The sequence below is a fragment of the Apaloderma vittatum genome, unplaced genomic scaffold, assembly GCF_000703405.1.
Source record: "Apaloderma vittatum isolate BGI_N311 unplaced genomic scaffold, ASM70340v1 scaffold11041, whole genome shotgun sequence".
NCBI lineage: Eukaryota > Metazoa > Chordata > Aves > Trogoniformes > Trogonidae > Apaloderma > Apaloderma vittatum.
Genome location: NW_009697377.1, coordinates 16,183 through 39,344, shown reverse-complemented (window position 1 = coordinate 39,344; position 23,162 = coordinate 16,183). Strand labels below are relative to the sequence as shown.

The following is a 23,162-nucleotide window of genomic DNA, read 5'->3' as shown; positions in this document are numbered from 1 at the left end:
AGGGAAATTAACCTTCAGGCTTGTGAAGTTTCAAGCTCCTCTGACACAGTGAATTATATTTACAGGATTTAAGATTTAGGTTTTTTCTGAATAGAGTCCAAGATCGAATAAAACAGAGAATGTCATGAGGAGAAGAGGGGAAAAAAAGGAAACTAATAAAATGAAACAAGTGCTTCTCTTAGGATACAAAATGTCTCATAGTAGTAACTAATTCCTAGACTTCAACTACGGAAGAATACATGTACCTAATCTTAGAAAAAAAAATCAAATCTTTTAAACGGATTACAGTTAGGCAAGGATGCAGTGAATACGCTTCAGTATTAACAGATCTTTACCAAATGCAAGAGCTTGAGCTAGCTGCACAACACATGCTTCAACAGCACATGGTTTTAGCCCTAGGGACTATACACAAGACCATAATATTCCACAGCTTGTTCAGAATACTGTTTATAGCTGCATTTTCTTTTTTTTTTCCCCCTTCCTTTTTCTGTGTGTGTTCTTGGAAATTTATTTGAAGCATTAAATAACCTCACACAGGGCACTCACTGAGGCTGCCGCCTGCTATTCCATGCACCAAGCCAACTGTTGGTTGCTGCACGAGGTGCTAATGCAAAAGGACAGCTGGAGCACAGCGCACAGGGCACGGCACTCCTTCCTCACCGCCGCGTCAAGAACTGGAGCAGCAGTCCCACGACCTCTCTACATTGCAGAATTCACTACCCAAGCTTTGGAATCAGAGTTGCAAAGGTCCTATTCTTAGCCAGAGATACATTCTGTACGTGCGGAAGAGTGAGACAGCACGCTGAAGGGAACCACCTCCCCCAGGACTTAGGGAGCGGTGCGTGGTTCGTCTACCTGGCCCGAAAAGCAACGCTGGAGCCATTGCTCGGAAAGAAGTTCCCAATTTTAGGTCAGATCCAAACCACGTGCTTTCCACCTGGGTGTAGTCTCACTTCATTCTCCTGTGCACATCGTACCACCCAGTTCAAAGCACACTCAGTGCATTTTCAAAGCTTTCAGAGGTGTCACCTGCACACAAGAAGGTTTTCCATTGCCCAGGTAATGGGGCCCTCTGAAGTGTGCACACTGAACTGACTGGCTAATAAGACCACAAGATTTCCTCGTATTAAACAAAGCAACAATAAATAAGCTTGAGTGAGATTTCAGGGGATCTCCGTATACAATGGACCATTTATACGACACAAACATTGGCAGAAAAACACTTTGGAGCTACCGTATTGTTCCTGAGCAGATTGCACAATATTTTATGAATTGCCATTTGTTGTTTTGTTTTTACATGGTAAGACCTAACAAAAATGACTGATGGGGTAAGGAACGGCAGTAACTTTGGGTTAGCTTGCCTGCATTTGCCTAATCTGCTACCATATTAATTTTATAAAATGGGCAACTATTTAGTTTTCCACCCTTTTCGAGAGCTGCATTTTCCCGAGAGTGCACGCAAGCCAGCATTATCCAACTGTGGAACAGCACACTTCTATTTCAAGCAGTAACGCAGCAGCAGGGATAGAACGGGCTGCAACATTGAGCCGTTTGTCTCGCTTTACACTGACAACATCCAAGGGCAGTTAAAACTCAGCGCTGTTTTCCTCGCCCTCCTCTTTCTGGATGAGCAGATGCCTTTCTTACATGACTTTGTGGTTACTGCATCTCAAGAGGAGGTTTGTTCCAGGCTTTTGAGGGATGGAAATGAGCATAAGCAACCCAACATCATCACTTATGGACAATACGACTGCATGCATGCACATGCAGAATAGTTTGACTTGCCACAGCAATTGCCAACTGATAATTTTAAAAGCCAGTAAAATTAACTAACACAATGAGATATATAGATGAGAAGCAAACTGTTCTAGGCTTCTCAGGGTCTTTGTTTGTATTTAAGGTGGGGAAAAAAGAACAAAAAAAACCAACTAAAAAACCCTCGTTCAAACTAGAATACATTAGACTTCTTATGTAAAGCTGGCGGGGTACCTGGCCCTGAGCATGTGAAACATCACAGCCATGTGCCGGGAGCAACACGGTTAATGCTTCTACCTTCAAGTAATTGGTTGCTTAGCTACAGACATTTACATTTGGGTTACCGCGGGCCTATTGCTCAGCTAGAAGCAAGCTGATTTTTAAATATGAAATAAATGTGTTCACTAATTATTTCTGACGCTGTTCTTGCACTAGACAGACATAAAAATACATGGAGAAAATCCTGAAGGGATAGAGAAGAAAAGCAAGATTTGTTTGTGTTGGCATTTCCTTCTCTATCCCCCATTTCGGGTGGTGGACAAGATTAAAGCCATTTTTCAAAAAACACACCTACCAATTACACCAATCTAAATTCAGAAATATTTATTTCAAGCAGTAACAATGAGATTCTAGGCCGATTTTAAATCCTCTGAATTTTTACCAGTGTACAAGATCACTCAGCCATTATTTTTTTTACATTTATTTTCTTGTTGTGACTGCTTTGTAATACGGCGCTGCTGCATTACTTCAAGATACCTCAGAATAAACAGTCAGAGCTATGACATGAGTATACAATGCAGTAATCTTAATTCTGAAAAGCTAGTATCTTAATTCTGAAATGCTGCAACATTTTATTCATATCTGAACAAATGGCCAGACTTAGTATTTTCTTGATTTGCTGTTAGTGTTTGTACACTCAATCAGAGACCACTTACTGTTCAGGGACTGCAGGCTTCTTAAATACAAGGAGAATACAGCGCAAAGAGAACAAACTCTCCACAACTGACAGGATGGATTTGACAGGTGTCACTCACCAGGTTAATATAAATGGACAAACAGACAAAATTCAAACATCATAAAAATGAGAGGGAGAGCACAAATACAAGTGAGGTAAGTTACAGTCTGAGTGCTTTCTAACTAGTTCAGCTGTAAGGCATTTCACTTGGACGTACCAGGTAAATAGAAGTGGAATATGAGAAAAACTGGAGACTAAACTAGGGCTTTGATTACTCCCATGATGTAATAAAGCTACTGAGAAAGTCTTTACGTAACAGTTACAGACTATTTACCTTCCACATGGTTTACAACTTGTGGCTGTAGCACATGACATGTGTCAATCTCCAATATTCATGTCTTACTGGCTAACACTCCAAATCAAGTGTAAAACTAAACTAAACTTTAGTCACAGAACATTTTAAAATCCTACTAAAATACGAATCTATGTAAAAATTAATGTACTACAAAAGCCTTTAAAGACAATTATCAACGGTGACATCAAACACTGAAGTTGCACAGGAAGGCCAAGTCATACACTTACACATACGCATCCCTCTAGCTCCTTTCAAGTCATTGCACAGTCAGAGTTGCACATGCACAACGAAATTTTCACGTTTTCAATATAAAAGCTCTTGCTTAACTCTATCTTTGTAACAGCTTACCCTTCTTTGCCAATCTCCCCAACTTTAAGCGCTTCACCAAGTGGCTCTTTACCAAGTTTGGTCAAGTTCATCTTGGTCTCCAGGGTCATTAGAAAAGATCCATTGTAGGACATTTCCAAATCAATCCAAAGTCCTAAAATTAACAACAACAACAAAAGATGGCACTTTAAGGACTGTCGGGATCACTTTATTTGAAGGTCAAGCCAAATTTTAAAAAAAAGTCTATACATCACATTTTTTCCGAGGAGAAAAACTACCTTTTTGTCAACTGATTATGTCATTAATTTACAAATAACAAAAAAAACCCATCAAAGCAAGTTTTTTGTTCACATTAAGTTTATGGACCAAAGTTAAATGTTCAGATAGAAATCAAAGCTGTGCTGAGAGATCAGTTAATGATCTAAAAAAATTGAGTGTGATTTATGCACACCTTAACTGCTTCAAAGATCTGAATCAAGATAAAGAAAAGAGAATACAACCAGGGATTCCCTTCAAAACTACTTACAGTACTACTCCAAGCCAAACAGTCATGGGGACACTCCTTTATATTAGGGGGCCGGTTAGCTCAGTGGTTTGAGTGCGGTGCTGACAACAATGACAACACCGAGATCGCGGGTTTGATTTCTGCTCGGTCCCCATGTGTTGCCTGGTCTAGTCGAGAGGTGGCGTCCCTGCCCACGACAGGGAGGTTGGACTAGATGATCTCTAAGGTCCCTTCCAGCCTAGGCCATTCTATGATTCTATGATAATCTATGATTCTACTCACACTGTCCAAATGAAGCAAAACTTAAAATCGCAGAGCAGTATCGGTCCTCACACATCCCAACCTGCAGTGTCTTTTGCCTTCGACAATGATGTTTCGAGAAAGTATATGAAAAGGTTTGCTCAGTAATCCAGCTGCAGGTGTGACTCACAGTAGACAGGGTCATTACTTAGAATAATTCTAGATGTGTAGTTTTAAGTTAATCCTGTCGTCTGGACAGACTACTCATTTATGGCAATCACCAAAAGAACTGTCTTGGGAATAACTGCAAGATTAGGTCCTGCCTCGGAAGTGACACCCTGCAGTCCCATCGATTGAAAAAAGCTGTAGGGTATTGGTGATCCAGAGATGAGAAATCACATACCACTAAGCAGAGATTATGCACCTTCCTTTTCCAGACACTGCAGTTGCATACAATGCACCCTACTATTATCTGGGACACCAACCACTAATGCATGCAACTTCTATTTACTTATTCAGAAGCAACTGATGGTAACTACACTTTAGGTTTGATTGATCTAGACAAGACACACCTTTTCAGTTAAAGAACAACTCTTTCCTTTTCGGCAAAAACATACCAGAAGAATGACGTCCCCAGTCTCACCCATTTGTATTGACAGAAACACACAGCTCCCAAACACAGCTCACCAACACCCTATGAGATTACACATTGGAAGTTGTACTGAAGGAAGCTGCTTCTTTACTAAGCAAAATTATTCTTTCTCATCATACAGTTTTTTCTACTGCTGCTCCAAAACAAACCACAAGAACTCAAACACAGGCTAATAGAGATTTTTCCTCTTTGCGGTAAGGAAGTACTAGTAAGACCATCACAAACAAGGAAACAGCTGAACAGATCTTTTGGACAACCAATGAGTCACCAGGCTTCAAACGTCAATGTTGTTTTAACAGCAGAACAAATTAAGCAAAAGGATGCCATTACTGAGAGGGAAAATTCCTTCTGGCCAGAAAATGTCCATATGCATTTTCCAGAGGGAAAAGGGGAGGTAGGGGAGGGAGAGGGGGTGAAGAATTGGGCAGATGGTACAATTAATTCAGAGTTATCTGGTTCTCTACCCTTGACAGAAGAACAGTGAATACTACAGCATATGCTCTCACCCAAATAGGACTGTATTAACACAAACAAGATTTTATTTTCCTTTAATATTGTCAGTTAAATTTAGTTACTTAGAGGAGCCATATAACAAAAAAATATTTTCCTTGTAAACAAGCACTAGTAAGAAAGTATGGATGAAACAAGGCACTTCGCAATTAGTAATTGCATTTTAAACCCTCACTAAAGACTATCTCAAATGACTGGTTGTCCTTTTAAACACAACAGCAAAACACACTAGTTCAGCAAGTACTTACTGCAAGCTTTTCAAAACTCAGATTCTAAGAGTTCATACGTCATTCAGCAATAGGAAGGAAGTTACAAGGATGACAAATTCTACCCTAAATGTTTGCTTGTCACAGTTTAGGTGAACAAAAAACTGAAGGAGTTAATTGTTCTCACTGCTGTTGCTGGCAATTAATTTAAGCCAAGTCTTCAGCAGTCTCCTAAATCCCATCTCATGACTTTGAACCACAGTCTCTGGCTACAACTAAAGTTATGAGAACAGAAAAAGGAATTCAAAAAATGTTTACATCTAGGCAAAGGGAAACACTCTGACAAGAACCCCAAAGCACAAGTTCATTTAAAAAGAAACCATAAACCACTTGGCAAGCATTATACATGTAATGACTTAAAAAAAAAAAAAAGCTTTAAATAAGTTTTCACTTTGTTTTCTGTAACACAAAATAAAAATTTCTACCAATTTGCTACCGGGAACACTGGAGGACATCCTAAGTACTGGGGAGAGCCCACTGTCCCACAGAGGAAGCATATGCCAAGCAGCAGCAGGACATTTTAGTTCCCCAAACGCTCACTGCACATAAGCTTATTCCATCTATTCCATTTTAATTTCTCTTAAAAGACAGCTTTTGTTCCTCATGACAACAAAACAATTTACTCTTCTCAAACATGCTTTGTTTATGAAGCTCAGTGGAAAATACACTTTCAAGAAGTTGAGAGCAAAGTACGTAGTGTTTTATGGATAAGGCTCTTCCCCAAAGAGCTGCAAATCTCTAGTGACAAAAGGGTAAACAACAGCATTTGGATACAACAGGCTGCATTAGATAACACCTTACGTACATCCAAGGGAATTTTAGTAATTCCCCAAAGTCTGTTTGTTCACACTTCCACAAAGTGAAAGGTTAGATGTTACTAACTTTGCCGTGGTTTTGGTTTGTGATTTGAATGGCACAGTATTTTTAATATTAGTGATAAAGTTTCTTTATTTCCTCCTAAATTTCACACAAAAGTCTGATGACAACTGTTCATTTGAGTTAAAGAAGAGCACTGTAGTAGGAGCAGCAGATAACGAGTCTTACATCAAAACTACAGTTCAATAAACCTTAAAAAGACCAGGTTCAAACTATGTAATAGGAGCAAAGACAAAGCCTAAATTGCTTCTAAGCAGAAACTGTCTCATTATCTAATACGTGCACAGCCAAATTCCATCACTGAATTCTACCACTATTGCTTGACCTTCAAGAACAGTGAGTGGAACCAGGGCCTTCAGGGTCCAGAATCAAGATCCTGAAGAGACAAACCACCCCAGTGAAGAGAACCCCCCCAAAGCCTCTGAGCTCAGTGCCGCAAGAAAGGCCACGGTCCTGTATCCCTGCTCTGTGTGCAACACCCGCATGCTCTGAGGAGATACTGGATAAACACCAGAGTCTGTTCTCCTAGTGAAGACAGATCCTGTTACGTTTTCAGCTAGTCATCTCTTCAAACTTCGCTTTGTCCATGTTTATTGTTATTGTTCTAAATATGCTATTAAGACTTGCTGAAGTTTGGCTCGTTGCTGGCCTGTAAGTTAGAGCCTCTCTGGAGGGCTCTTAACATTCTTACCAAGTACTGTATATTCATTAAACTCCTACCACCTCACCACCAGTTTTTTAGTTTAAGCACCATCTAGAAATTATTTTGATATCCTCATATAAGAGTTGAAAGAGCAGTTTAAGATCAAAAATAAGCTGTTCGCCATGCAATCCATACCAGCACCACAACAGGTCCTCCAAGGAAATATTTCCCTTTAGACCAATTAAAAACTTCTCCACCTTGAGTTTAATAATTCTCTTTCAATTCTCCAGCTCAGTGTAACAATAGGGTAACCAACACAGTGAGAGGATACAAGTTAAGAAACCCTTAATAAACTCAGAAACAATTTAAAATTAAACACCCACAAGATAAACGGATGAAAATTCTGTTCTCTGTGAGTACAAAGGCATGAACCTGTCAAAACCAGATGTACGTATTTTACCTCTGTGATCAACGGAAGGTTTGAAGGCTTGAAGGATCTTCGGCACTGCTATCCCCATGTCAAGCTCAGTTAGAGTTAGCTCATTCATGAAATATGGCAGCTGTAAGAACAGAACGTAAAAATCAAATCCATGTTATGGAAGTAAACATCATTGTTTCCTAAGAGAAAAAAGATCATTAAACTTTGAAGAATGGATTGAGCTAAAAAGCCACCAGTGAGAGAACATAAATACGATTACACACATTTCTTCCAATTCCAGGATTTCACAATTATCCGTTTCAAAAGAATATTTCAGAAAGAGATTCAACATCTGAACTTTGAAGGTTTTTAAAACTACGCTTTACAGAACCACGATGATTTGGGCTTCTATTTACTATAAGCATTTCTAATTGATAGGAATTCTCCTGTGAACAGGCAGTGCTTTAACCTATCAGAAATATATCCGTCCCCCATTCCCAGTCTTTCCACTTAGAACTGTTCCCAGTGAGATGTCTGGGTAGCCTGCTGTCACAATTGTGGAAACAGCGAGGGCAGAATTAGGTTACTGCTTATTTCCCAAAGCACAAGCAACACTATCTCACAGCTGGTGCTGGCAGCTAAATTTCAGAGCTTTTGTCAGTAAGACTACATCTTCCTTTGCCTTTAGGAACAGGGAAACTCCTCCCCAAATAACAGGCCTGTGATTAACTGCTGCTGTTCAGCAGAGTTACAGAATGCAAAGGGAAGACCCAGAAGTCACTCAAAAGCATCACTCCTCCCCTCACCCTTTGAGCTCCCGCAGCTGATGCACAATTATTTCCTATCGCCCCACAGACAGCTCTTTCTCTGGCTGTTACTCCTCCTGACCCCTCCTGCAAGTCGTGTCCGTCTGAAGTGAACAGGAACACACCAGAATTGCGGTTCCCTGATCTCCTCCATCTTAAACGCAATCCACTATTTCCCAAAGCAGATTTCATACTTCATAAGCAGTGCTATTTACACCTAAAGTAAATGCAGTAATACTTCAATTTTTTACATAAACACTTCACATACAGTTAATGCAGCTGTAGTTCCTTTGAAACCAAAGCAGCAAAGTTAACATGTTAGATCCTACTACGAAACAGATAGCAAAGTTGAACTGGAACTCTGCATCACATTTATTTACTTGTCCTTTACAGGTAAGTGGGAAGTAAGTGTTTCTTCTACTGTTTTAAAACTCAAAGACTGTATATTTGCTTTCCTCCATAAGGAACGTGTAGTGCAATTCTCCAGATTAGTTACCTTTATTTTGCTAAGTTTCATTTGGATCTTCTTTGACACTAGATCAGACCAATACCTTTCTCCTAAAAAATCCCAAAATATTCTTCCAAGCAAAGCATTCACCCAGGCTTCCTGTTCTTCTTCTTCCGCTTCCACGTGGGACTCTGGTAACTGAAAACAAAGAGCAGGTTATTCAACTCTATAAATTCCATCAACTAAGGTCAGAAGAGGCCTCATTTACACTGGGAACTTCAGTGTTACAGCCCATTTTAGCTGGGAAGACTAAATGCTCAGCACAGAGAGCAGCTTTACAACCACATCAGCCAGCCTGACATGAGCTTGCTTGTCATCATCCTGACATGTAACAGAGTGAATGAGACCACACAGATATAGATTCACCTCCGGCAATGCAATGAGAAAGTTCAGTGTAATACAACCTCTGGCATAAAAAGCAGATAAGGCCAGAGTGGGCAGACTTAGAAGTGCAGCTGTAGTAGAGACACTCTCTAATAAGATCTAGAAAAGCAACTACTCTTCTCGTTTTATCAAAAAATAGGAAGACAAGAGCCAATCTTAGATCCTTAAATCCAGTTCAAAAACATCACAAATAGATGACAAACAGATACAGTACACGGAAACAAATTCTTCCTTCCAGTGTTTGTACATAAGAATCAGGAAACCATATTGTTCCTTCTGCTGCATTGAAGTTTACAGTCCAAGAAGATTATGTCTTGGTCTCAAAACACCTGGAGATAGATGTTCAGATGTTGCACGAAGGTAACGGCATCTGAAATAATTCTGCATGTTAGCATGCTACCATGCATTTCATTAAAACCAGGAGGTTTCCATGAAGACAACATACTTAATGTCTCTCAACTGCCTGCAACGAAAGGAGAATCTGCCTTGATTATTACAGGCAGATATCGTGAGGCCAGCAGAGCAGCCGTGTTTTCTAAGAGGAGCCAGGTAGATGCTACAGTTCTGAACATCTTTTCCTGGCAGCGACTGCTCCCGATGGCTGCAGCCGCACGCCGGCAGAATTGCTGGGTTAGTAGCTTCTGCTGTGACGCAAGTTTCCTGCCAGCACTGTTGATCTATTTATAGAACAATTTCTGACACGTGCCAGATTCAGCAGCGAATTCATCGCTGCTTCAGGGGTTGTCAGGGGCTAGAATAACTTTTATCTTTGAGGAACACAAGATGTGTTTATTTGTATGCTGTACCATGGCCTCCTGTTCCTTCATGGACACTGTATGGAAGTCTGACAACAAAGAAGCATTACATGAATTTCATCTTTTAAATGAATAGCGATCATATGTAACATAAGGATCCATTTATTAAGAGTGCTGTATCATCAGATACATACTAAAGGCAAATTTCTAACCCTATTCACGGCAACAGGGCCAGGACATCACTCTTGAGAGGAACTGAAGAGGTTAAGCCCTGCATGAAACACGCCATAAAACCAGTTCTCAGGTCCAGGACACAAAGCATTGCTTCAGGTCATCTAGAGTGCACGGTTGAAGCGAAACGTGGGGCTGAAAACAGATTTTTTTTTATAGTGTAGTATCTGCACTGAAAAACTGCTATGAAGAGCATCCAACTTGTATTTCTGTTATATTACAACTCTGTACCCGTCAGGTGCTCAGATGCACTCAGGGATGGCAGAAGGCCTTTAGCTCCCTACAATGAGCAGAAAATGAGTATCAATTTTACTACCAAGTACTAAAAATTCCACTTAAATTGTTACAACATGCTAGGACCTCAAAAATATGCTTTTAGTTCAACCTACTTTTACAGCTCTGAGTAGCTGTAAAGAAAAACCAAAACACAGAAGAATTTAACTTTTTACTACTATTGGGTAGTGAAGTTTGTAGAGTTTTGTTTGACTTATTGTTTGTTTTAATCTTCAGCATAACAGCTATGTTCTTCTGAGAGCAATGTTTTTTAGGACACACCTGTGCATTCCTAAGGAAGAAAATTTACAACAATACTACCTTCAGCTGTACAATTTTGTAGATACACTGCAAAAGGCCAGAACACACATAGACATTCTTGCAAGATAAGAAACCAAACTAAATCAGGGAAAAACTCGTGTTACATTAAGAAGAAACTGTGCTCAACAGTGAATTGGCAAGCGTGAAAACCTACAGACTTGATAAAAAGTTTGGATCCAACCTCTAGTTAAAAAAATTATTTTTTTTCCACATAACTAATTTTTAAAGTAGTGGTTAACAAGATAAAATATATCATCACCTCTGATGCATCTTTTGGGGAAAAAGCATTACCTTTTTCACAGCTGTGGGGCTGCTATCCGCACTGAGGACTGGACTACCTGAAGGGCTTTTCTTTTCATGCGGAACACACTTTGCCATATAAATACTGTAGTCCAGAAGCATTTTCTGCCGTACATTGCCAGCCAGATCCTTGTGTTTCGGCTGCGATGTAATTTCTTCTCCACTTCCCTTGCTGCTGCTTCGGCTGTGTGTGAGAATTCCAGACTGGCTATCAGTTCTGCTGGGTGTTGGCAGGACCCCTAAATCAAAAGGAACAATTCCTGTTTAACAGAAAAGGAACCCGACAGTCAAAGAGCAGAGCATATGATCAAACACTTAAAGGAACAAAATTAGCTTGCAGACACAATTTATTCTAAAAAAATCACCATTCAGAGCAACGATTTCTCATTTTGAAGGGTGAAAGTAAATTCCACTAGTGTGTGCCTAGGTGGTCCTAAACCCAAATCAGTCAGTATTTGGTGTGATTCAGCACACTGCAGGACGAGTGACTGAGAATTCAGCTGATCGATAGCATATTTAAATATGGACACTCGCACATGTACAACATATGGCAGAATTCCCAACTGCCCTGCTGGGGAAAGCCTAAAATAAAAGTCAAGTGATGAAAATGTACCTAGACTTATTTTTATTTTTTTTATTTAATTATAGACTGTTACAATTAAAGACTGTCAAAAGCATGTAACTATTAGAATTTTAATTAGCCATTAATTTTGCATTTCAAGAAGTTATATTCCAGAAATAATTATGTTAACCAATTTTTAAAAGGCTTCTCAGAGAACGGATAAGACAGAAAAGCATGAGTCATTCAGATTTAAAAATGTATGAGGAGATGGTTTTAAATTAGTATTTCAAGCATTTGATCAATACTGTTGACTAACATTGTTGGTTCAGATATATACAAGCACATGACTTTTTATTTAAATGCAAAAATGTGTTTGCTTTTGACATGAACCCATGTCACTCTTTAGCCTTTACAGGAGACTGGAGTGGAAGGAAGGATGGAGGAGGAAGAACGGGTAGTAAGAGTCTAATACTGCAGAAATTGACGGCAGTTCCAACAGTACAGAGAGAAAATAAAAAAAAAGGATTGAACAATTCGGCCCAATAAAAATTACAGGAATTGTTACAGTCTCTGAAAAATAGTGTATTCATGAAAACAGTCTAACTATAGTAAGAATAGTCGAGGGCATATGGCCTAGCATATAGTTCGAGAGGAAAAGGCAGCGTGGGAAGGTGGGACTGAGAAGCCAAGAGAAGGAGCAGAAGAGTGTCTTCAACATTACATATCTGCAGAGATGACAGAGGCTCCGTAGTTGCTATAACTACCACTGGGAAAACATAACTTTGATTTGTTGCTTTTAATAGTTGCTTTTACTAGAATACAAAATTTGAATACCTGGCTTGCTCCCACATAAACCGGATGGCTTCTTTCCTTCAGACTTCAGCTTGGATGCGAGAAGGAACCTTCTGAACCACTCCTCCTTCTCCCTACCTGTCCTTCCAAAGAGATAAAGCACTTGATCCTTTTGGCTATTGGACTTTGCTCCCTCCTGAGGCTTCTTGGATTCTTCATTGTTCAAGTCCACTTTTTCAACAGATAACTTTTCCTCTGTATTCTCTTTATCAGTCTGGGCCTTAGCCATAAAGTCATCCTGTCTAGCAAGTTCAATGTAAATAGGGTACTTCTTATTCCAAATCCGTTTTCGTGCCAGACTCTTAGGAACCAGGGAAATCTGAAGGATAAATAAAGGGTTAACTTATTTGTCAGGTATATCTTCTCTGTTTCTGTAGTCACATAAAGAACACACGAACACGAGAGACGGAGATTCTACATTGGATCTGTTGGTTTAACTGACTCTTAAAGTTGGTTCACGTCCAATTTACTGCTGTCATTAGGTCTTGGGTGAGTCATAGCCTTGGAATTAAAAGAAGGACCGTTCAAGTAGCTTATACCTATACAGTCATGTGGAGAAACTTAGTTTTCATTTTAAAAGACCTTATTTGCATATTTATGCAGAAAAATGGAAAAAACGTGAGGCTTATTTCTGTGACCTCAAGAGTAGGTAATGAGAACAGGCCCCATCTCACGAAATTGAGTGCCTGAAGTTGCCAATAGTCACACCAGGTATGTAAGAATTGAGGGATAAAAGTGAGTTTGTTCCTTTATTTACGTATCACATTTTAAATTCAATCTATTCAGAGAAAATTGAGACAATGTAAGTGACAAGAAGAGCAGTAAGAGTTAAAAATGCTAATCTAGAGACTGAACTTACCCACATTCTCAAAAAACTGTGGGTAAATACCTTGGAGAATAGTGTTTATTTGCTTATTATATTCAGAGCACCCAGCACTTTTGCAACCAATTGAGGGTGAGGAGAGGGGGAACTACTGGCAATTTTTCTAAGATACCTTGAAGAACAATTGTCAGTCAAGTGCTCTCATAGCGCGTGATAGTTTTGCCTGTCTTCACTATGGGAAAACAAAACTGCAATAGGCAGGGACCTAAATTTCTGCTTTATCCTTTTCATCATCTGCTTTTCATGGAGAGCAGAGCTGACAGCAAGCTCCTTTCCCATCCTGACTTGGGGAAATGGCAGGAGACTTTCCATCGCCTTGGTCCCTCTCCTCTAACTCCCTCAGCCAACCCAAGCACAGCTGCCTCTTCCATCGGTACTGCCAAGGCCCCCTATTGACACAGCACATTAGAAAATCCATGCTTTTAGTAATGGGGTATTGACATATTACTTAATATAACACCAATGGAATCAACTTCACATGGTAACTTTTCACAGACTAGAGGGAGGCAAATAATGTGGGAAAACTGTCCCAGCATTAGTCCTGATGCACTGCTCCAACAACAAAAGCCCCTGTCTCCTTCCCTAGGCAGTGGGTACCAAGAGCAAGTTGTGTCCACACCAGCCACCTCTCACTCTCCTCTTTTACACCCATGTACAATGTACATTGCCCCTACAAGCGAAATGCAAATGTTGTCTGATCTGCCTCGGGATAGAGACAACCACCAAAGATTATATATTTTGGTGTAAGCTTCAACGGTCACACTGTAATCTATTGTATGGGGAACAACTCTTTGAACAGCCATGTGTTAAATTCTGCCCTGAACTGACAGAGGAAAATCATGCTTTTCCCTTATTGTGTAAATAGGTAATTTTTAATAAATCCTGCTTGGCTGTCCTGTCCAGCACAACCTTCTACAAGTTAGTCACAACAGTTTTTTTATTTACATAATGACAGAACATGAAACTAGAGGAGAGACAAAAAATTCTCAAGATTTTAAAAAACTTTTCAAAGAATTATTTGTTATGATCATATACAAGTAAGGCACGCTCACCTTGCTGTCTGTAAGTTCATAAATTTTCTGGCTGACATATGTGACTTCAGGCTTTGGCTCATTGTACACAGCTCTTCTCGAAATATTTTTATTGGGTTTTGAAAGTCGTAAGGTGCTTCCTTCGAGTCGCACATAGACAGAGTGAGTCAACGTAGCATGGTATGTTTCTGGATCATAATTATAGATTTCATTCATCCATCCCTGGATTAAAAAAAAATAATAATTTGTTAACAGGGTTTTAAGTTCTGGAAAACCAAGTACAGCATGTACATAAAAGTTTTAAGTAAATATCCAAGCCTTTGCCAAAGTTATTTCACTTACTGCACAAATACAAGAAAGCAGTAAACACCCTAAATGAGGCAGCACCAGGCTGATGGAGCATAAGATGAGGACGGTGTCCCAAGAACGTGGTTTGGTTTTTTGACTAAATCATTTTGTATGTGTAGTGCAGTGATCTTCATGAAACACTGTGAGAAGTGCAGACGCAGACTCACTGGGAAGAGCCACAAGGCAGCCAGGAAGGGGCCGCTGCAGAGTGTCCGCTTACAGCAAGCTCACACCTTTTAGTCACAAACGGCCAAGGTAGAGCAAACAGTCTGTCAGCTTATAGACAGCACTGGCATTTTAATCACCAGTAATTACGGGCTGAGCGGAAGACCACAACGGAGTTTGTTTTAATGCACCACCACTGTTTTAACACCCTTTAACACGCTGCGTAACTGCCCAGTTACAACACGGGAGTCCCACCTGTGGATTCCATTTCATTGGTCTCTGTGCAGTGAAAGAAACAGAAAACAAACAAACCAGCCCTGCTGGAACAAGTCTGTAAGCGCTGACTCTAACCATGGGGGTGATGTTACCCCTCTTCTCTAACATCTGCTTACAGAAACTGAGAGATAACAAATGGGGCAGAAGAGAAGCCAGAACACTCATTCAAGGAGGACAAGTTTTCCTTCTCTCAACCTGCCCTACAACATACTTTGATAATTACTTCCGCCTGCACATCCAAACTTCAATTCGGCATACTCACTATTCATTAAAATCAAGCAAGAGCAAAGGAGATAAACCTAAGGACACGTACCCTAAAGCATAAAGTAACATGGCATCTTTACAAATACCTAGGTGAGGACAGTAGGGGAGAGGGCATCCGCTGCTGGGAAGCGGCGAGAGCATTCTGTTCTTCAAAATAAAAAAGTTGTAACTGCTTCAGAAAAAACATCCCAGAACTTACCTCAACATTTGAACTTATTAAAGAAGCTTCCACCCACACATAAGAAATGTAAAATTTATTTCAATGCTCACTTTCCTCAGTGCCATACAATTTCTCAAAGTAGACAGCACACATTTTTCATAGGTGCCATAGTAACAGTGATATCTGCTTTGCTTACTCCGAGACCTAGCTCCATTTTCACTATAAACCCTGAAAAACCTTGATAAATTAGCATTTCTTTTATATTCAGGAAAGATTAAGTCATTCACCTGCTCAGCTCCAAAGCAGACTACCTCCTTTATTAACAGAAATATCTATACCAACGCACAGGCTTAATAATTTCTAGGAAGGAAAACCAAACATCAGCCCTGCTGTGCAGAACCTCAATGGTTTATAGGAAGCACAATGCAGGAAGAAGAGCTTTCTATAAACCATTGAGGTTCTGCACAGCAGGGCTGATGTTTGGTTTTCCTTCCTAGAAATTATTAAGCCAAGGCATCTCTGAGCAGACAGCAATTAATTTTCATCCAGGAACTAACTCCAGCTGGACTTACTGAAGCACAAGGACATCACATGAGTTGCCTAAAGCAACCATGAACCACTCGTTCTGCGCAGAACTGAAATATCCATCTGGCCCACGGATGTCTGGAGAGACTCCCACCTGCCCCCTGATCAGATCTCCAAGCTATTTCTAGCTCAGACACCGAAGTCTGGAGCCTGTAGCCAGGCAAGCACACAGATGAACATTTGCTGCCTCAGAAGTTTATCATCCTCTCCAGCAAGGCAGTTCAGCTGAAGATCACTACAGGCTGGCACAAAGAGAAAGAGATACTTGGAAAGTGAATCTTTATACGAAACTTAGCCACACAAGCCCTTTTCATACCCATAGTGTGCTATGAGGCCTGGAAACCTCCGGGTGTGCGTGGTACCCAAGAACAAAGATCAGAGTATCCTTCAAGTTTCTCCAACATCTTGCTTGAGATGGAACCAGCTGGAGTTGAGCAGAGGACATGCAGCGATGAAAACAAGGAGGGATTTACACATTGTTCTCTTGACTGCCATGTGCCATAGCAACAAGTAAAAATCCATTAACATAGCTTCAAGAACGGAAAGTTCAAATGACATGAACACCTTGGGACACGCATCAGATGCACAAACTTTGTTCTACACCTTCTCAACAGCTACGCAGCTGTTACGCAACACTCACATTTGATTTCCTTACCCTACACAACTCAACAGCAGAGGAGATTGCCACCTTCTTCCCTTTTGTCACACAGAGAAACATTGATTGCATGGCTGAGAGTGAAATGTTAATACATCACCGAAAGACAATTCTTCACTGGAATAACGAAACCGAAAATGTGTGCTGCCTGCAGGAATTTTTTCCCCATATATTTAAGCATTAAAAAGGGGGGAAACACCATCTGTCTTCTCATTTCAGCAGTTTTCATTCTGTTAACTGTTTCACCTAGCATAAAAACCATTTCTGAAACCGTTATCCAAGAAACTCCAACATTCATTCCAAAATTCCTGCATTTTACAAACAATTTTATCAGAAATACCTCCGCCCCTCTCCTTGCAAAAACAAACTGGAACGAAAGATTCACAGCCTACAGAAACTGTTTTGCTATGCATCTAAACAGAGAAGTTGTCACTATTACATGGCAGCAACAGATGAATTTTCCCAAACTACCGAAAAAAACAATGGATTTCCTTGTGCAGGAGAGGAGTGACTGTATGATGGGTCTTTTTTGTACCGGCGAAGTTGTTAAAATAAGAAATTTAGTAATTCAGGGAGGACAATGACCATAGTCATACGCTACTCTGCAGCTGCTTGCCATTTACACTGATCCTGTGCTCTCCATTTGTAAAGGTCAGCAGTTGCTCTGAATTCACGGCTGAAATTAGGACCAAGTGCCTCACCACCCAATGGGTAACCAACCTGAAAAGGTATCTGGGTAGAGTACTGGGCAGCAATATTTTATAGCAAATGTCACAGTTACTGTTCAAAATCCCACACGCGTGGTAGCGGGACCTGGCCTGTTTGTCAGGGAGCAGAGCCTGAACTGGCTTTGGGAGAGCAGCGGTCCCCTCCTAGCAGCGCTACCAGCCAAACCGGCCCTTAGGGAACACATGGCTTTGGGCAACACAAGCACTTGCATAAAATGGCTTTTAAAAGGCCCAACCTGATTTATTTTTCCTCTTCTGTCACCCTGGGCTGCAAATTTTTTACTCTGCTGAACTGCAGTTTGAATAACTCAAGCGAGTAAGAACGGCAGAGTTCTTACTGAGGCATGTTATACCCTAACCTGGAAGAGGAAAGGGAGGAACTGCAGAAGATCCTTACAAAGGACCCAGATGGCTGGGGACACAGACCAGGTCTGCAAGTAAAAAAAATTAAAATATTACTTCTATGACATTTTCAAATACATAAATAAAAGAACCAGCAAGTCAACCCCACAATACAAATCCAATCTGGATTAAAACTACTCCCAGAGTTTCTTAGTGATATTATTAGATTGATGAATATATATTATCATTAAATGATGTAACCAAATGCTCCAGTACCGAAACTCTTTAAAGATTGTTTATCATTCAAATCACCCTAATTACATTAGTATCCTTTTCATTACCACTATTTTACAGTACATTTCAGTATTTTGCTTGATAAATGAGGAAAAATGTAACACAGTTTTTCGAGCTTTCATTGACGGGGAATCTAAAGATACAAAAAAGGTCTAAGGCGGGCAGAAGTGACCGTCACCTTAACTGGAAAACACATTTGTCTGCCAGAGGCCACTATGAAACATTAAATCCCTTGGATGATATTCAGGAACAGCACGCTGGTAAAAAGCCTCCTCTTTCTCTACAGCTGTGACTCAAAAAGCTTCACTTCTCCAGCAGGCACTGCCAATAGTATCTTCTCATAAAAGTTCTTTCTAATGGAAAGGGTAAATTCATCGTTTCCATTTTAGCTGTTACTTAAAACCTTTTATATCAGCCAGCACAACACAAGGGAATGCACACTTGAGAAGGCCAATAAGGAAGTTAGGAAAGGCTAATGCATTAAAGCAGAAAAAAAAAAACCATAGGCAGAGGATTAAAAAAGGAAAAGGAAGCTAGAGAACCGAAGACTAAGGGAAAAAGAAGATAAGAAAACACACTGAAGGTCCAGGGTGTCTGTGCGCATTTTCTGGTTGGTGAGGGGTGGGTGTTCTCCCTCCAATACCAAAGACATTCAAGTGGAGAAAGGACAGAAATGTACAGAAGCACCCACTAACGAGCACAGCGGTGTTTTATTCATTCACACTGCAAAGGAACAATTTTAGGGAAGACAATATTCCGGAATTTCAGCAATTGCTGGGGGAATTTTCCACTAGTTCTTGAAAACAGGGAAATGTGAACTTCTCAGACAATATTCACATGGGGAAGAATGCACACGTAACTTGAACACATGTATTTTGGCAGAATCTCAACTTCCTAGAGCCTCATAAAGGGATCTTCCTCATAGCCTTTATCATAATCATAATGGCATGAAAACAGTTCAGGCCAGAATACAAGACTGACAAGCCCTAAAGAGAATACCTTTATGCAAAAGCAGAAAGTTTGATTTGACTATATTCACACGAGTTTTGTTACTGATCAAATTTTTATCTCAGTATTTAGAGGATCTAAACTGTTCATTTTGACAGAGGCAAATAGAAAATAGTTATATGAGGGGGGAATAACAACTTGCAACCTGCTCCATCACATTACGTTATGCTCCACTATAGTACGAGCAATAAGCTGGTTTTCAAACTTCTGAAGTGTTAAAAAGCCCTTTAATACGGTTTTAAATACTAAGGATAATGTTAGTGAGTGCAAGAAATACTCATCAGGTCATATAAAACAATCTATATTCATACAGACTTCTCTGTAAAGTTAATTACTTGCCTACAGCCACTCTCATAAAAAGTATCTCCTGGATAAAAGCATTAAAATACAGTTTAAAGGTTGCTGCATAACAGCTAAGACCTCAGAGAGCCATCTGAACAGCAGCCAACAATGAGCACCAGGATCTTCATCAACTTCCAAGTATCAACACGAATTTATATGCAGGGTCTCAGCACCCAATTAATAAGGACAGATGTTAACATTTGTGAAGATTTGCACATGTCAGCAGCAAGTAAAGCAGATGGGAGGGTTCAGTCTGCATTCACAACAGCACATAAAGGCCACAACTCATAACACTCAAGAAAAACAGGGAGCACAAAGGCAGTACCAGGGCCAGGCATGCAATTGCTGCCTCTATTCAACAGAAGTTGGCTTTTATATCCCATTTCTCTAACTTTTCAGTCACCTAAAGACGCATGAGACTAGCTGTTAATACCCTATAGATTCTACAGCATATATCCAATACCACATGGATTTAAACTCATGCAACCTTTGTGTTGTTTGTGCAACTGGAGATGCACCTTCAGAAAGCTCAGGACACTTAATATTTACACAAATACAAGAAAGCATTCACAAACACTCTGACAAGTGATAGTGGCTGTACCACCAGCATTCCAAAACGCTTCTGTTGCACAACAACTACTAGTAGCTTTATCGTTCAGAATTCTGCAGTAAGAAAAATACTATTTTAAACTCATGGAAGATAGAAACTAGGAGAGGTAGGACACGGACAAGGAAGAGGCACAAAGGCACTGAAATAACTGAGCATTGTATGGATCACAACCGGACAGGCAGCAACGTGCCAGACGTATGAAGCAACAACTACTTGCAGTATCTGAACAAGAAGTGGACGTGGGGAAGGGCAAAGAGGAGGGAGGATAAATTTTCTAAGAGCTTGATTTAAAACCCAGCTCTCAGGCATGTTTTACTGAACTGTAATCCATATTACACAGCACGACGTTCAAGATAGCAGCACGCAGAACCAGAGACATGATAACCCATGAGTATGTCCCTTTCATCACTCATTCCTCCTCCCATTTTCATCAGTTAATGTTTGAAGAGAATCCATATGCTTTCCCATTATCTATGCTTTTCCTGATCACAAAGCTTTCAAATCTGCTTAAATTGAACTAACAAAACAGACAAATTGTTACCTAGACAGCAAAATAGCACAGAAACAAAATACATCTCACAAGACACAGCTTCGAGCACCAGCATTACTTTACATGCTGAACTCTGAGACTACTTGCTCTGCAGTATCTGAACAAGAAGTGGACGTGGGGAAGGGCAAAGAGGAGGGAGGATAAATTTTCTAAGAGCTTGATTTAAAACCCAGCTCTCAGGCATGTTTTACTGAACTGTAATCCATATTACACAGCATCTTGTGCTGTTACTTGCTCTTGGTAGGTCACGTGGATCATTTCAAATCCATCAGCAAAAACATTTGCCCTTTTACTTCTGAAGCAATTCCGTTTTTCTACTAATCCTTCAGGACACTGAAGTCTTACATGTTCTTGGATACACCAAACCATTTGTGCCCCTGCCAAAGTGCCTGATCCTAAAACAATGCTGTATTTACAAGCGGGCATAATTCAGCTCATTCACACCTTCAGAATAACTCTAGATTACTACTTCTACCCAAAATATTGCACACAGACACACACGCAAAATGCCATGGCCTCACCTTCAGTATCTCTGGTTCTTTGATGTCTAGAGCTCCTGTATTCCATCGCTTTTTCATACTGTTATGCAATTTGATATATTCATTAGTACGTGGAGTAAGAAGCCAAATCACACAGACAGCTATCATAAATCCAAGGGCCATTCCAAATAAAAGTCCACTCAAGTATCCAGGGAGAGGGATAATAAAGTAAGCATAGACTAAGAGGGTTAAGAAGTATAAAGTTTTCACTGGTATTTTAGGCTGTTGCACATACGGATTATTTTCATCTTCACTACTGAGCATAGTACCATTTTCCTCAGTCACCTCTGAATCGAGCAAAGTTTCAGAAGGCTTATCAGTTTTGCTTTCGTCCTCTAGCAAGGAAAAGTCTTCAGAATACAGTTCACAAAACTCCTCATCCTCTCTGCTTGCCAGAGCAGACAACGAACATTTTTCAAGTACAAGTGAAGTTTTTGAACTCACATCCTTTGTGCTTGCAGACTGAGAGCTTTTGGTCTCTGCCTCTTTTGCGTGTTCCTCAGCCACTTTTGACTGATCGTTCTTATTCAGGTTAGAGTCACTTCCACATAAGTCCCCTTCAGAATCGCATTCTTCTTCCTTAATGCTGTAGTTGTTATTGCTTTCCAAATGGCCATTCAAACTGGAAAGGTTTGAGAGTTCTGAAGCACTTGAAGATAAGGCTTTGGGCCTGTGGCTACTACTTTCATCACCCATTATTTTACTGAGCAGCTGAAAAGGCTCATAGATTACTTCAGAAAGGCGTCTTTTCGTATCTTCAATTTTAGCCTCCATTTCAGGTACTTTAAAAAAGGAACGAGAGTCAGAGGGAGACGTTAATGGAGATGAGGGGGCAGTTTTAGAATCACCACCTGTAGCTCGAGGTTGAGTGAACTGTTTGAACAGATGCAAGTTCAGTTTTGAGTCGGGTGGCCTGTAAGACACAGCTTCAGCTTCTTGTTTAGAAGTGTCTGTAGACAGAGATTTCACCAAGGTTTTCATTAACTGTCTATGTCGCATCGGTGGAGTGGGTTCTTTTGGTTCCACATCTGTTGAAAGGGACTTCACTAAACCCTTAAAAGGCTTTGAACTAGAAACTGTGGACGATCCACTAGAGCAGAGAACTGATCTGGAAGGGGACGAGGATGGTGAAGACGACAGGCTGGATTTCTGTTCCACAGGTGGTGGTGCACCTGAGGAGCTAACTGTATGACATGAGTGTGATGGAGACAGGACTGGTGGCACCACACTGAATACTTGGGATGTGGAAGGAGAATCCAACAGCTTCACAGTCTCTGCAGTTGGCAGAACTGCAGGGGATGAGGACAGCAGTGATGCAGAGTTGGCCACGTTAAGCGAGGTAGCTGGACCAGAAAAATCATGGCCGGTATGCTCAAAGCAGAGGTCTTCCTTGGCTTCAAGTGCTGTTACAATGCTTTGGTCATCTAGTTCCTCATCAAGAAATTCCTTAAACTCCTCTTCCTCCTCTTCTTCCTCCTTCCCAAATGCAGAGAAATGAATAGTGATGGTTTCTCGAGAGACAGATCGCTGGACCTGTACTTTTGGTGTTGACTGCTTTGAGGACATTTCACCAGTTTTCTCTGCATGGCTACTGTTCTGACTTGTCATTGCAGGTCCCAGAGACGTTTCAGAGTCTGTGAAGAAAATGTAATACTACATTAAATCCATTTTTTCCCCCCTTCAAGCATTCTTATTTTCAAGTGTTAAGCCAAATGCAATAGACAGGTTATACTCAACAGGTTTGTCAGCTGAAAATTTAAACGCTCTGGACACTCTTCATCTCACTACATACCTGCCTTTATATCAATTATATCTGCACATGATTTCAAGCGTTTTATTGACCCATGAAAGTGGACAGAGAATGCATTTACATGGAGAGGAAATATCA

General features: G+C 40.4%; 1 protein-coding gene across 2 annotated transcripts in view; it reads right to left on the bottom strand.

Moving 5' to 3' along the window:
- The window catches only part of TEX2 (testis expressed 2), a 28,174-nt gene extending 5,274 nt beyond the window's left edge, over positions 1–22,900 (bottom strand). The window contains exons 1-7 of one of the 2 annotated variants that reach the window (XM_009877616.1): positions 21,257–22,900; positions 14,430–14,630; positions 12,477–12,813; positions 11,072–11,319; positions 8,805–8,954; positions 7,545–7,644; positions 3,414–3,546 (exon numbers count right to left, since the gene is read on the bottom strand). In XM_009877616.1, the coding sequence (XP_009875918.1) occupies positions 3,414–3,546; positions 7,545–7,644; positions 8,805–8,954; positions 11,072–11,319; positions 12,477–12,813; positions 14,430–14,630; positions 21,257–22,882 (2,795 nt within the window). In that variant the 5' untranslated portion in view covers positions 22,883–22,900. Of the gene's footprint in view, positions 1–3,413; positions 3,547–7,544; positions 7,645–8,804; positions 8,955–11,071; positions 11,341–12,476; positions 12,814–14,429; positions 14,631–21,256 lie in introns of both variants that reach the window. The other variant, XM_009877615.1, reaches the window with a different exon arrangement.
- Between the last annotated feature and the right edge of the window lie 262 nt (positions 22,901–23,162).